Source organism: Lynx rufus, unplaced genomic scaffold, assembly GCF_022079265.1.
Source record: "Lynx rufus isolate CCGP_SWC_20201006 ecotype Redwood Valley unplaced genomic scaffold, mLynRuf1.p SCAF_7, whole genome shotgun sequence".
NCBI classification, from domain to species: Eukaryota; Metazoa; Chordata; class Mammalia; order Carnivora; family Felidae; genus Lynx; species Lynx rufus.
In genome coordinates, this window is record NW_025814889.1 from 61,572,606 (window position 1) to 61,587,239 (window position 14,634).

Below are 14,634 nucleotides of genomic sequence, written 5' to 3' on the forward strand. Positions count from 1 at the left end.
ACATAGTTTTTGCTGCAACCAGGTGCTCTGTTGTTTTAGTCACAATTCTTTTTTTTTTCCTTCCCTCCCTCCCTCCCTCCCTCCCTCCCATCCTCCCTCCCTCCGTCTCTTTCTTTTCTTTCTTTTCCTTCCTTCCTTCCTTCCTTCCTTCCTTCCTTCCTTCCTTCCTTCCTTCCTTCCTTCCTTCCTTCCTTCCTTCCTAACTGTAGCTCTTACTCAAGTCACAAGGAACAATATTGTGGCATCTGAGGGTGAGGCATATCCATATGGCAGCTTTTCAGAAGTTTAAAGTATCTGGAGGCAGACATGCAGAGGCTCTGTGCTGTACTTAATTTTAGAAACTTCTTAATTTTAATGTGTTGTCCATGGCACAAAAGAAATTTTCACTGGGAGACTTTTGTGGTGTTTGAGGTAACAACTCTTATGTTACTAGAATCCCTTAACAACAAGGCCAACAGGAATGATTCCCTCTGTCCTGAAGATTTTCTTTGGCTTTCACAGCGTCCAAAGCACTTTATAACATGGCTAGACTATATTGAATTTCCATGTTTAGATATACACCCATAATTTAACATTTTTCTTTTTGAATTATATAGTACTATTGTATGCAATTCAAATACATAGAAAAACCTGAGGATCACTGCAATTCCAAATACTTGAAATCTGTAGCAGGATACATTTTTTGTAGCCTCAACATGACCTTGTTAATTTTCCTTTTTTAAATGAAGGAAAAGGGAAAGATAAATCTTTTGTTTTTTAATCCATTTTTTCCCATAATTTTAGGTAGTAGTGTTTGTCCTGTTTTTTAAAAAGAACTATGACCAAATTCATCACTATCACTCCTCAGACATACTTTCAAGAAAAGATGCACCTTCATTCTCCCCAAGAGAATGTTGAATTTACAGGACCTAACTTCTGCCAGCCAGGGTAGCAGGAGATCATGAACTTAAGCCTGAATTTGCAGCCAGTTTTGAGTAAATGAAAGCCTTAAGTCCATACCGAAGTCTTTTCTATAGAGAGTTATACTTCCTAATCCTTCTTCCATTGCACTTTTAAATCACCTCTCAATAATAGGTTTTAATCACATTATTTGTGATTAAATAATCACATTATCCCAACAAAATTTTCTAAAATATCTAAATATTGTTTTCAGAGATAGCCTGATGTTCTCTTCTAACACATCCATATGTATATATCTCAACTGGATTACTAGCTCACTCACCAGACGCCTTTTATATATATATATATATATATATATATATATATATATATATATATATAAAATATGTTTGATTTGTGATACATCAAACCTCCACACTACAGGTCATGAAAGCTATAGATTGATGTCTTAGGCCTCCAAATTGGCAAGAGATGTTTTTGATTAGTCAAGAGTCATTGAACACTAAGACAAGTTGGAAACCAGGCTCAACATTTGGAGCCAAATTTAGTCAGCTGCCATCATTTGGACACTCTTGTCTTAATTTTTATAGTCTTTGTTGCCAATCTATTTATAAAATGGAGAAAGTTAAGTATTGTAAATGAACTGCATGCTAATAGAGTGTCCAGATGAAGTTCACGTATTACTTGCCAGATATACTTGTAAAATATCTATGGCACTTTTTTGTGAGAGTATGAAAAACACTCAGCTTGTTCTTATTAGGATTAACTCCTCATTACCAGAGAGGAAAATTGCATGACTCTTATTTATACTAAATAAAAAATGTTTTAGGCATGGTACATTAATTATAAGTTCCTAATATTATTGTATCTGAGTTGCCCACAAAGATCAGTGCTATGGATTTTTATTCTTTCACAAATTGTCCATTGGTGGAGAAAGTTTTAATAGCATTTGAGTGCTTTTGCTACTTTGCTTTGCTTTGTTCAAAGATATTTTAAAAAATGGTTTATAGATGCTTCCTTGTTTAAATCCTAAGGGTTTCTCTTCTCATTGCAATTAGAATAGAATTAAAATGCCTTTTGATGGTTCTCCATAGTTCTGGTCTTCTACCTACTTTTCTGATCTCTGATTCACTTTTCAGGCACAGGGTCAACAAGACCACAGTCCTTCTGGTAAGAAATTTGACCTGGTTAAGGATAAAAAGAAGTCTGGTGTAGCTATAGCATCTGATGGAATTCTCTGGTTCATATGATCCACATTGGCCTTTTTTCTAGTTCTTGAACTCATCAGCCTTATTTCTACCCTTAGACTTTGCATTTTTTCCTTTGATGGAAATGTTCTTCCCCCAGACATTTTATATGGCTGAACTTCTGTTCACTTGTGATATCTCAACTCTATTTGTGCCTCTCCACAGAGATCTTTCTTGACTATCCTTTTTAAAAATTGTCTTTTCCAGTATTTTTTTAAAAAAAAATTTTTTAACGTTTATTTTTGAGACAGAGAGAGACAGAGCATGAACGGGGGAGGGTCAGAGAGAGGGAGACACAGAATCTGAAACAGGCTCCAGGCTCTGGGCTGTCAGCGGGGCTCGAACTCACAGACCACGAGATCATGACCTGAGCCGAAGTCGGCCGCTTAACCGACTGAGCCACCCAGGTGCCCCTCCAGTATTTTTTTAAATCCTGTCTTTTTCTTCATAGCCTGTAACATCAGAAATGGTTTACTGTCTAACGTCCAATCTTCCTTGTCTTCCCCACTCTCTCTACCCGTTGCCAATAATGTAAGTTCAGGAGAGTCAAGCTCATGTCTGTTTTGTTCACTCTGTATCCCCAGTACCTAGAGCAGCACCTAGAATAAAGTATACGTTCAATAAATATTAGTTGAATAAATGAAGATTAAATAAATGATGAAGGGGCTGTAAAAATAGAGTAAGTGCTTAGTTCGTGAAGAGAAATCTGTTTCATCTGGTTAGAACAGCTAAGACAAACCAGGAACAAAGTGGGTGGGTGGATCTGAATTCAATTCCTTGTTCCGTGGAGTCATTTTATATGATTTTGGGCGTGTTTCTTAACCTCAGTGCCTGTTTCTTTATCTGTGAAATAATGAGGTAGAGCCCATGGAAAAAAGATGGATGAATTGGTTGGTAAAATGACTGAGATTCATCATTTTTCCAAATGTATCTCAGTCAAGGAGGCTCTCCTTTTCGATAACAAACTTGCTTGCAATGTTTGAAAAGCTGAGATAATATTATAAGATATGCTAATAGTTTAATAGCCTTGGAAAATTTAAAGTAATAGTTTGTTTAAAAAGAAAAAAAACATGAAAGTATCCCTTAAGAGTTTTAATATACTCATTTTGCAGATATCTTTTAGTTTTGCTTATTGTATTTTTAGTTAAAAACTGGAAAATATCTGAAATATATTTTTGAAAAGCAAACTTATGTTTTTTCAAGAAAGATGAAATTGTGCTTGACTTCAAATGACCCTTTGCAACATTTATTTCGTACTTCTGTAGTCAAAAAGCTGAACTAAGAATATAATTACAGACATCATTAACATCAAAGTTCTAATAGTTCGTCTATAAAGAGGCAAACAATCAGGCTTGGACATGCCAAAATCATGATTTATTTCTTCAGTTCATCCAACACATATTTGTCTAATGTCTTCTGTGGGTGAGGTACTACTACAGATATATTGGGTAGGTATGTGAGTGAATTGAACAAAAGATGTTCTTCTAGGGCTTAAATTTTAGTCAGTCTATTTATTCTATCCTTTACTTCCAGCTTGCTCTGTAACTTTATACCTTTCTTCATTTACAAAGTATGACTTAGAGGATTGATAAAGAAAATTTGGGGGTGGCTTTTAAAATCATGTAATTATTGTTGCCTAAAATTAGCTACAGCGTGTTCTTTTGAGGTTATATCCTAAATACCAACATGATATTAATGTTTTGGAGACCATCTGGTTCTTTAGACACATCTGCTTTGCAAATCTGGACAAGTCATTTAATTTGATCAGGCCGGATCAGATCTGTAAGAATTGGACTATTTCAAGGGAGAAGAAAAACTGGATTTGTTGAGACAGTAGACTGTAGTTTGGGTTGTAGTAGTATATTTTGGCTATACTTCTCCTTTAAATTCCAGCATATATTCAATTCCATTAAAAATATGTATCTACTGCTTATGGTATTGGTTGGAGTAGAGTGGTTTTTGACTTAATATATTTATTTTCTATGAGTCTAATAATTGTAGAATTTATAACATACTTTTCCTTCCAAGAACTTTGCGGTCCTTCACACACTTCATTTTATTTATTCAGAATTTGTCCTATGGAGTAGAAAGGATGAACATTTCTAGTCAAAAATAATAACTTAAAAATTGAAATACTTGGTAGGGATTGAATGTGCTTAGCAACGAATTTGGTAAATGAACTTGGTAGTTACAGTTTGAAGCTTAGTGAACTTTCCAGTGAATATTGGTATTGTCCGTAATATGATTTGTATAAAAAATATTCATCTTAGTACAAGGATCATCATTCACCAGATACCTATTACATGTGTGTGCTGTGTATGATTAATAGCAAATTATAATTCCTGCACTAAAGGAACCTACACTCTTGTTCACATATTTGAAATTCTTTTCAAAGAGGTATGGTTATTGGTTTTCCTTAAACTCAATGAATTAAATCCCCTAGGATGACACAGGCCATCCCTGATAGAACTGAGGCTAAAACCTAAATATGTTGAAAACTAATAAAACTTGCCCTGCCTTTAATAACATTTTTTTCATTACAGAATATGTGGATACATCTTTGTTTTTCTCCTCTACATACCATGAGTCTTCATGCTGTATCTTTGTTGAGAGTAGTTTAAAATAGCTTATAAAGGAAATAATTCTTTCAGACACCTCTTTATAATGTTGTTCCTTGTATCTTTGATATTTATAGACAAAACTACGGAGGAAAAAAATGCATTGCAGGGAAGTGTTAAGATTAATGTTCATTTTTATACTTACACAAAATAATAAAGGCAATTACTATCGTATATTACATTGGAACATAACTATCCAGTTATATAATGATGGATCACACTGTAAAAGCAGGTGGCTAGTGTCAGTTTGTATTTTCAGCGTGTCCATAATGATTAATATTGTAGTTGTAAGTCAAGTTTTTGGAAATTACCTGTTTTGTTTGGACTGTGGCACCGATAATACAGTGTTGAGTAGTATTAGACCAAATTTTAAAACTCTCTTGTTATTACATACAAGGTTTTCTTATATCTGGCACCTGCTTAGTTTGCTACCTTCCTGCCTCCACTCTTAACTCCAACTATTCTTATCTATTTAATATTCTTTGCATATAACAGTGAACCTTACAGGCAGGCTTCGGGCATCTTTTCTTTAATACATACCTTGCATATTCCTGTGGTGTGTGGTTATCTAGAGAATGTTTCTCTTCAACAATAGACTGCACTCAGTGAGGAGAGACTTTTTTTTAAATCCTTGTATTCCTGGTATCTTCCTTCATGTCCCTTCTGCAGATGGGTGGATTTAAGTAACTGAATGGGGCTAAGATGAGAGGTTTGAACTATATAAAAGGCTGGTTACTTCTGCATAGCTTTTCGCCATGTTCCATAACCATAGCTTTGGCTCTTATTTGACTCATTGTCCTATAGTAAGTACTTGTCTCCTTGAAGTTTGGATGAAAATGAGCATGTGGTATACAAATAGATTACTAGAAAAAAAATACTGTTTAATTGTGTTTCTTAATAATGGTGAGAAAATGTTTTGTTTCACTAACTTACCTGTTCCTCCAAAGGAGGAATCTACTAAAGATCTATATAATCTATGAAATCTGCTAAAATTGGTTAAACTGTGAGATTATTTGAAACCATGGCAAATAAGAAAGTGAAAACAGTTTTTTCTATTAAGCAAAACAGTCTGTCATATCCACATTCCCAGAAAAGAATGGCATTTTTCTATCTATGAAAGATGTCATGAATATACTCAAGAGAATTGTTTATGACTATACTGTTCTTTAAATTTCCTGAAGTCCAACGCTATATTGTATTTTACCAAAGGTAAATTATAATTTTACATTATCGAATCACAGTTTAAGTGGTTAAATTTTGTGGCCTTATATAAATTAATCATTATGAAATCTTTAGAGGATGTATAATGAATAAATGAAGGGCTAAAGCAGTTCGGTAAAGCACTTCTTTAAATTTTGGTTAAACCTCAGTCAGAGCTTTATTTTCCTTTACTAATTTGCTAGTAATTATGCAGCTTCAGAGTGACAACTATTGAATTATAGGAGTGGTAGCATCATCAGACAGTTTAACATTTGCAAAAGAAAGTTAATTATCTGAAAATTTGAGACTTATCCTGAGGTTTAAAAAATATTTTTGTGTAAGTTTTTAAAAATACATGCATATTTATTTATTTAGCTCCTTAATGCATGTTGTTTCCAACCAAGTAAATCTATTTTCAAAACAGAGATTATTGAAGAGATTTGGCTTATTTTTCTTTTCTTGGTGAATGTGCCAAAGGTCTGTTTTCTATAAGACATGTGTCTGTTTCAACTTACTATTTCGATTATGAGTAGTTTATTATCCAGAGAGACCTTCAAAAATAGAATATTTGCTAAAGAATTCTTATGTATATGGTTGAATACATATTTTAGAATGATTTAGAATTTATAAATAGCATGTAATATAATATTGGGAACATGTTAAGTATAACATATAATGCTTTCATAAAAAGGAAAGAAAAAAGATAATAATGTATTAAGCATTTCCAATAAGGAAGTGAGTGGGTGGAACATCTTCAAATGCTGATTTGGCTCCCCTTAAGATAGTGTTAACGTCTTTATATTTAGCTGACTGAGGTTCCAGCATTTACACTACCCACTTAAGTTTGTCCAGTCTCCCAAGTTTTATTACTCCTTATGAATACTGCCTTGAGATTCTGACTTCCACACTTTGACTTCTACCTTTTTATATTAGGGGCGTGAACTTCCTGGGGGGCAGTTCTTTTATGTATGAAATTGCTCAGAGTTTCCATCTGCTTTCACTTGACTTGTGGTCTTGAAGATCATGCTTGGCCCATGGGATATTACAGTGTGCCGAGAGGATGTGGAGTTTTGTCAGCCAGTGAAATATGTCTGTTTTTTTTTTCTTTTTCTTTTTCTTTTTTTTTTTTTTTTCAGCAGCTTTCATACACTCCTCATCCTGTGTGGTCTTCACCGAACTGAATTTATATTTAACAGAACTGCTCACCCTCTTTATCATCTTCTATGACTTGGCCTTTTTTAAGGAGAAGGTGTGTGGAAGTAACATCGGAGCCAAAAAACTGTAGTGTTGGCAATAGGAAAACTTAAAACTGAAAGCTTAAAGTAGGTTATATATGAATGTGTTCAATATTCACAAATGTGTATTTTGTAATGCAGAAGAGTGTTGTATTTCAGATATGTACAACTGTCAAAAAAAATTCCCATGCCAACAGTAGACTCCAAGTTTTGTCTGAGATCCAAATGACTTTTTGCTTGTTTTTAGGCACTACTGCAGTCTTCAGTTAAGCAACAAGTAGAAGCTATTGAAAAACAGTACATTTCTGCAATTGAGAAACAAGCACACAAGTGTGAAGAGTTGTTAAATACTCAGGTAATAAAATTGCACATCCATTATATATTTATACTTTTCTGACTCTCCTCCCCTGAGAGCTCTATAACTGTTTATTTAGTTTCGTGCCATTTACTTTCCTTGGTGTATTTTGGAGGAAAAAACTATGCTTATGTAAACTCAATGTTAAAGTTTGGGAATTTTATGAAAGACTAAAAATAGAGCTAAAGGCCTAAAATATGTGGCTTTCCACCAAATTAATGATTCTTATGTTAATTTCTGAGTTATAGTATTATTCATCAAATAACAGAGGCAAAGAGATGACTGTGAATGTATTATGGCATGTGAAACAATTTTTAGTGCTATGAGATTTATAAATAATATTTGCATTTTTGAAAGTACTTATTTATGTTTAAGTTACCTTTCATTGCATATAGACATTGGTTTCTATTTTAATTTTTCCATTAAATTTGTTTCTTTTCTTGATTTAATGTCTTAGAAGACATAAAGACATGATTACATTGAACAATCAGTTGAGCATTTATGGAGGTGTTATAGTGTAAATAATATATTCAAGAAATTCCCAGAAACACTTGTAAATAACGTAAAACTTGGTAGGTGAAAATAAAACCAGCTTTGTTTAAAGGAACTCTTTTATATCATGAGAAAGCATACTGAGAATTTGGAAAACAAAGTTAGGTGTAGAATTTAAATGGAGACATAAATATGCTACCCTATTACCAAGATTAGGGTCAATTCTATTAAATATTTTTCAGTGTCATTTTAATAAATGGCTTGGAAGAAGAAATACATAGGGGATTTTATAAATTTAATACAACAACTATACTCTTTTGGGTGTCGAAATACTAGGTCACCAGAACTATGAAGTGTATGACTTTGTGAATGGACAGAAAAATTATGGAGAAGAGTTAAGGTCACAGAACTGTGAAATAGCATAAAGCATGTATTAGCCAGGGCAGGGCAGGTTATGCCCTGTCTCTCTGGCTTCAGACAACAAAGACTTATATCTTACTCATGCTACAGATACAGATACAATGTCTTGGGCCCTAGTCCCATCTTGTCTTCACCCTAGTGTAGTTCCTATGTGGAACAATACCTTTTAACATTGCAGAATGAATAGAAGCCCAAATATCCTACCAGTAATTAAATATTCTGGACTGGAAATGACGCTTCCACTCTCAATTTATATCAGTAGTGCTTTTCTTCATCATAATGAGGTCAGGTAGTGAGATCCTACTATGAATATGAAAGGGAGGGAACAGGAAATATTTGGTAAACAGCATTAATTATGCCACAGTTGGCTCTTATGGTTGCCAAATATTCCCAGTTTCCATCTTACTGGCAAATTTGCTTACCCTGTCTCCTTGGGAGAAAATATGAAAGTTTTTTCCAAGCTATGGCCTCAAGCTCAAAAGTCCAGGATCTTTGGATGATACGTAGGGAATGATGTACCATAGTGTCTACATTATCAGGTCCAGATATATAGTCCCTTTTGATCTAAAGAACTAGAAACTAAAATACATGTTGTTTACCTTCAACATATTTAGTATATAGTAGCAAGATAAAGGTATTTACTGTAAACACTCTCAGTAGGAAGGATGAAGAATCAGATGAACAGCTGTCATTAGTATGTAGCAATTCTAAAATCTCAATGGACAGATTAAATAACGTGTGTTATGGGGATAGGATTGCTCTTTGATTGACCATGATTCTGTTTAGGCTTTAGGGACAGAGTTTCTAGTCCATTGTTCTTCATGGTCTTGTAGGTTTTAAATTCTTCAGTATCTTTGTTGGCAATATCTAATATGAGTATTGGTGAGTATGCCATTTCTTAGCCTGCTTTTTGACTGTAGAAAATTGGGAGACATGGGTTACTTTAGATGGCAGATTGTGGCAGTTCAGAATAATGGTTCTTTTGGCTCCTTATCTGTTTGATTACAATCAGTTCCATTTGTGAAAGGTAAACCCACAGTTATTTTAGAGAATTACTTCCTACATTTAATTTGTTTATATGATTTTTCCCCTATGGTTGCCCATTTTTCTATGTCTCTCTCTTTTTCTGATTAAAGATAACTTTGTTTATCAAGCATGGGTTTAAGAAATTCCAGGGGTCTCTTTCTCCAGACCATTTGTTCCAAATGAAAGTATATAGAGGACAGTAACAGTAATAGGCTTATTAGGTCTGTGCTTGGAGACATTTTAATCCATTGCATCCTTAATAGTGGGTGTAGCTAACATATATTTGATTCAGTACTTGCTGTAAGATTGAATGTAGTTGGCCTTTTGTTGCTCAGAGACTTTCTCAGTTGTTTCTTTTATAAGTTGACGTTGGGAAGATAGTTATTCCTGCAAGTCCTCAAATTTCTGAACTTTTTTTGTTACCTGTAATTCGATTCTTATGAATTGTCTTCTTCTTGTGAATTCATTGCTGACTTTGTCTTTTTCTTACAATGCCTTATCAAAAATAGCCAATAACAGAGCTAATAAATGAATTCAGAAAAGTTGCAAGTTAAAAGATTAACACACAAAAATCAGTTGTGTACCTATACATTCTTGATGAATATTTCAAAAAAGAAATTAAGAAAGCAATTCAGTTTACAATAGCACATTAAAGAATAAAATACCTCAGAGTAAAGGAGGTGAAAGACTTGTCTGCTGAAAACTACAAAACAGGCTGAAAGAAATTAAAAATAACCTAAGTAGGCGGAAGGATATCCCATGTTCATCGACGATTTGGAAACATTTGGTGAAGAACAGGCTAAGACTACCTCAGGATATTTAGAGTATGATATACAGTGTGATGAAATGCCATTTAAAAACCAAACACTAAAAGGGGATATGATTAGTAGGCCAAATCACATAAAATATATAAATGGTGATCCCACACTTGTTTTTCTAATCATATTTCATTAGATGCCAATTGAAATTTGAAATTAATAAATTTAATTTAACAAAAATAATAGCTGGATGGCTCCTTAGGAATAATTTAATTTAGCCTGTGTGTGTGTGTGTGTGTGTGTGTGTGTGTGTGTACACATGCATACCTTTCCCTTTTTTTATTGTTTTTTTTTTTTCAAATTGAGAATTTAAGGGAAAAGCAAGTATATTCAGAGTAGTTGCAAGCAGATGCTCAGAAATCTGACTGCTTGACTTTGTCACTTAACTGTGTACTATGGAATGTCCTTAGCCTCTCTGTGCCCCATTTTTCTTACCTGTAAAATGTATATACAAGTAATTTCTACCTCATAGTATTGCTATGAGTATTATATGACATCAGACCTGCATAGTGCTTAGAATAGAACTTGGCACATTCTAGGTGTTCAGCTGGTATTGGCTGAATTATTATCATCTTTGCTATTCTTGGTCAAGATCATTTGTATGGCTCCTCCCAGAACCAAGGTTATGACTCACGTTTTCTAATTTCCAGTCTGTAGTAGAAAGGCTACTTATTTGTAGTTCATGTTTTATCTTGTGTTTGATTTAAAAAAGTGGTCTTTAAATTTTTATACATTTGTCTTGGGGCCTCATCTAGTATTTGAATGCTAGACCAACTTTTTGTCTTTCTCTCTCTTCCTTATTTAATGAGGGCCTTTTTTATGACTGGCATTCTGCTGGATTATATGAATATAATATGAGCAAGACACAGCCCTTTTATTAAGCAGGTGGAAACATGACATTATTGTAAAACTATGGTAAGCTATGATAGAATAAATAATTATGTTATATTAAAGGGTATGTAGTTCCTTCATATAGGGTAAGGGAAGACTTATTGGACTAATGATGAGTTCTCTCAGGGTTCATGGGTCTAAGTGAGGTCAGAACTGAGAACTTAGCATGAGAGAGGTAGATGGAATAACGTATTCACAATCCTTTAAATGAGAGATTATAATATAAATGCTTGGCAAGGGTGGGTGAGGCTATTTAAGACTGCCAAATGAAAGATTATTTTATGCAATAGAAAGGATAATAAAGGACCTTGTCTGACAGGAAATTGGGTCCTTAAGACATTACTAGAGACATGACATTTGTTTGGATTTACATTTTAGTCATAATTACTCTGGCTAAAGTTTATAAAAATGAATTGATGAAAGACAGTATGAGAAGCACATAACAGCTTCTTAAACAGCCATTACAGTTATCCAAGTAAGAATGGTGGTGGCCCAAAGTAAGGTGGGTGCGTGGGAAAGAGAGATTTTGATGGTTTTGAGTCATATTAAGGGAACAGAAACCAGAGAATATGTGGGAATAAAAAAGAGGAAGTAAATGTTGATTGATAAAGGATATATTTACACACACACCAACACACACATTTTATATACATAAATATGTATTTATATACATAAATATATTTTTGTGGATGATGACCAGATTTTTGGTTTTGGCAGTGCAGTGAAATAGGAAACTTAAGACCTGGAGCATGGTTAGGGTTGAAAATTTTGTGTTTTAGACATGTTGAGTTTATAGTGCCTGTGGAATATACAAGATCAGAGTGCATAACAGAGTTGAATACAGAGTCTAGAACTATGAGAAATCTGGTTTTGAATTAATTTGGAAGTCAGAAGTATATAGAAGGTCATTGAAAGTATGTCTGTGGATGAGACCAGAGGATATATAGAATGAGAAAATAAATTCCATCTAGGGTCCTGAAGGACCTCAATAAATAATGGATAGGCTAAGAGAGCTCATGAAGGAAACTGTAAACTGGCAAGAGAAAAAGGAAGAAACCAAATGCCTAGTATACCTAAGTCACAGGAAGAGAGCATTTTGCAAAAGAGTGAGTGGTTAACATTTTCAAATGATGTAAAATAAGTAAGTAAGGTATGGATTTACAAATGACTGCTGGATATGACAACAAGAAAGTGTCATTAACAAGAATAGTTAAAGTGGAATGGTGGAGGATCGAAGTAGATAATCATATGAGTAAAAAAGAAGATGAAAAAATATAAACAGAAGGTAAGTCTTTGAAAAGCTTATTAGATCATTAAAATAAGACAGCACACTGTAGGTAAAAGGAGCTATGAAGGGGAAATTTTATCCTCCTTGTATTTTGGCCTAGAAGTTGAACTCATTTAAACTTGCTCTTATGGGCAAGAGCCAAGTTAGTAAGACTAAAGATTTAAAAAGAAAAAATGGATAGACCAGAGTACCCAAGAAGGAGGAAGTAATGAGTGGAGGTTAACCTTTATTAGGTAAGCAAACATTTTGATCTGTGCGTGTGTGTGTGTGTGTGTGTGTGTGTGTGTGTGTGTGTGTGTGTGTGTGACTGGGGGTGGAGGGATGTATATGTGCATAGATGTAAATTTTAAATATTATTTATACTTTTGAATTGTAACACTCATAAATTTTCTTAGTTCCTTTCTGTCAGCACTTGTAAAATCCAAATTTCTGTGAAGGATATGTACAATTTACTATTTAAAATCTCTTAAGTGCTATTAACAGATTTATATATGGAATGTTACCTAAGCACACAAAATAAACTATCTATATTATTACTTGCAGTGCCTTGTCAAAAATGTCCAGTAGCCAACAACACACTTTTTTTTAAGTTTATTTATTTATTTTGAGAGAGAGAGAGAGCACAGGAGTGCACACAAGCAGGGGAGGGACAGAAAGAAGGAGAGACAGAATCCCAAGGAGGCTCTGCACCATCAGTGCAGAGCTCACTGCGGGGCTTGAACTCACGATCTGACCTGAGCCTAGATCAATAGTCTGGTGCTCAACTTACTGTGCCACCAAGGGGCCTCCCAACATACATTTTTTAATGTATTATCTTCCAGTGTCTTCCCTAAGAAATACAAGTATCATTTGAATCCCGTACCAGAATGTAAATTCTGTGAGAAATAGATTATGGGTTTATTCTGTATTTTGCTGGATCACCCAAGCCTATCAACTTTTTTGTGTATGCTCTAGGTGCAGGAAAATACCCTCGTTATTGAGAGATGTATACACCTGTTTATCCACTGTCACAATCAAGATACAGAACATTTCCATCAACCCAAGACATTATCTCATGCCCTTCTACAGTCATCCACCCTCAACAACCCTAACCCTAGGCAAACACTGATCTGTGTTTGCTACTATTGATTAGTTTACTTGCTTTAATAACAGTTGGTTGATGAGGAGCCTGGGTGGCTCAGTTGGTTAAGCATCCGACTTCAACTCAGGTCACAATCTCGTGGTCCGTGAGTTCGAGCCCCGCGTCGGGCTCTGGGCTCATGGCTCAGAGCCTGGAGCCTGCTTCGGATTCTGTGTCTCCCTCTCTCTCTCTGCCCCTCCCCCGTTCATGCTCTGTCTCTCTGTGTCTCAAAAATAAATAAACGTTAAAAAAAATAAAATAAAATAACAGTTGGTTGAGCCGCTGAGTCTTGATTTTGGCTCAGGTCATGATCCTTGGGCCTTGGGATCGAGCTCCACATTGGACTCCATGCTTAGTGTGAAGCCTGCTTAAGATTTTCTCTCTCCCTGCCCCTTTCCCCTTCTTGTGCTCTTTCTCTCTCTCAAAAAAAAAAAATAAATAAATAAAAATTAAAAACAAACAAAAAACAGCAATGTCACCAGATACTACTAAATGTCCCCTGCGAGAATGGGGATAGTAAATCACCCCTGGATGAAAAGCACTGCTGTGATCTAGTTTTCTATCTATACACCAATACCATACAGCTTTATTACTATGACTTTATCATAAGTCTTAAAATTTTATGTATAAGAACTTTAATTTTATTCTTGAAAATTGTTTTGCTAGTTTAGATAATAAGCATTTTCTTTTTTTTTTTAATTTTTTCTTTAACATTTATTTATTTTTGAGACAGAGAGAGATAGAGCATGAACGGGGGAGGGGCAGAGAGAGAGAGGGAGACACAGAATCCGAAGCAGGCTCCAGGCTCTGAGCCATCAGCCCAGAGCCTGACGCGGGGCTCGAACACACGGACCGCGAGATTGTGACCTGAGCTGAAGTCGGACGCTCAACCGACTGAGCCACCCAGGCGCCCCGATAATAAGCGTTTTCTTTTACATACATTCTATATTCAGCTTGTCAGTTTCCATTTAAAAAAAAAGCCTGTTGTGATTTTGATTAGAATTACATAATCTATAGCTTAATT

General features: G+C 34.7%; 1 protein-coding gene across 4 annotated transcripts in view; it reads left to right on the forward strand.

Moving 5' to 3' along the window:
- Window positions 1-14,634, forward strand: part of CCDC91 (coiled-coil domain containing 91) — a 351,169-nt gene that overhangs the window by 202,636 nt on the left and 133,899 nt on the right. For all 4 annotated transcript variants that reach the window (XM_047065633.1, XM_047065636.1, XM_047065634.1 and 1 more), the window contains one exon: window positions 7,448-7,555. In XM_047065633.1, the coding sequence (XP_046921589.1) occupies window positions 7,448-7,555 (108 nt within the window). The remainder of the gene's footprint in view (window positions 1-7,447; window positions 7,556-14,634) is intronic.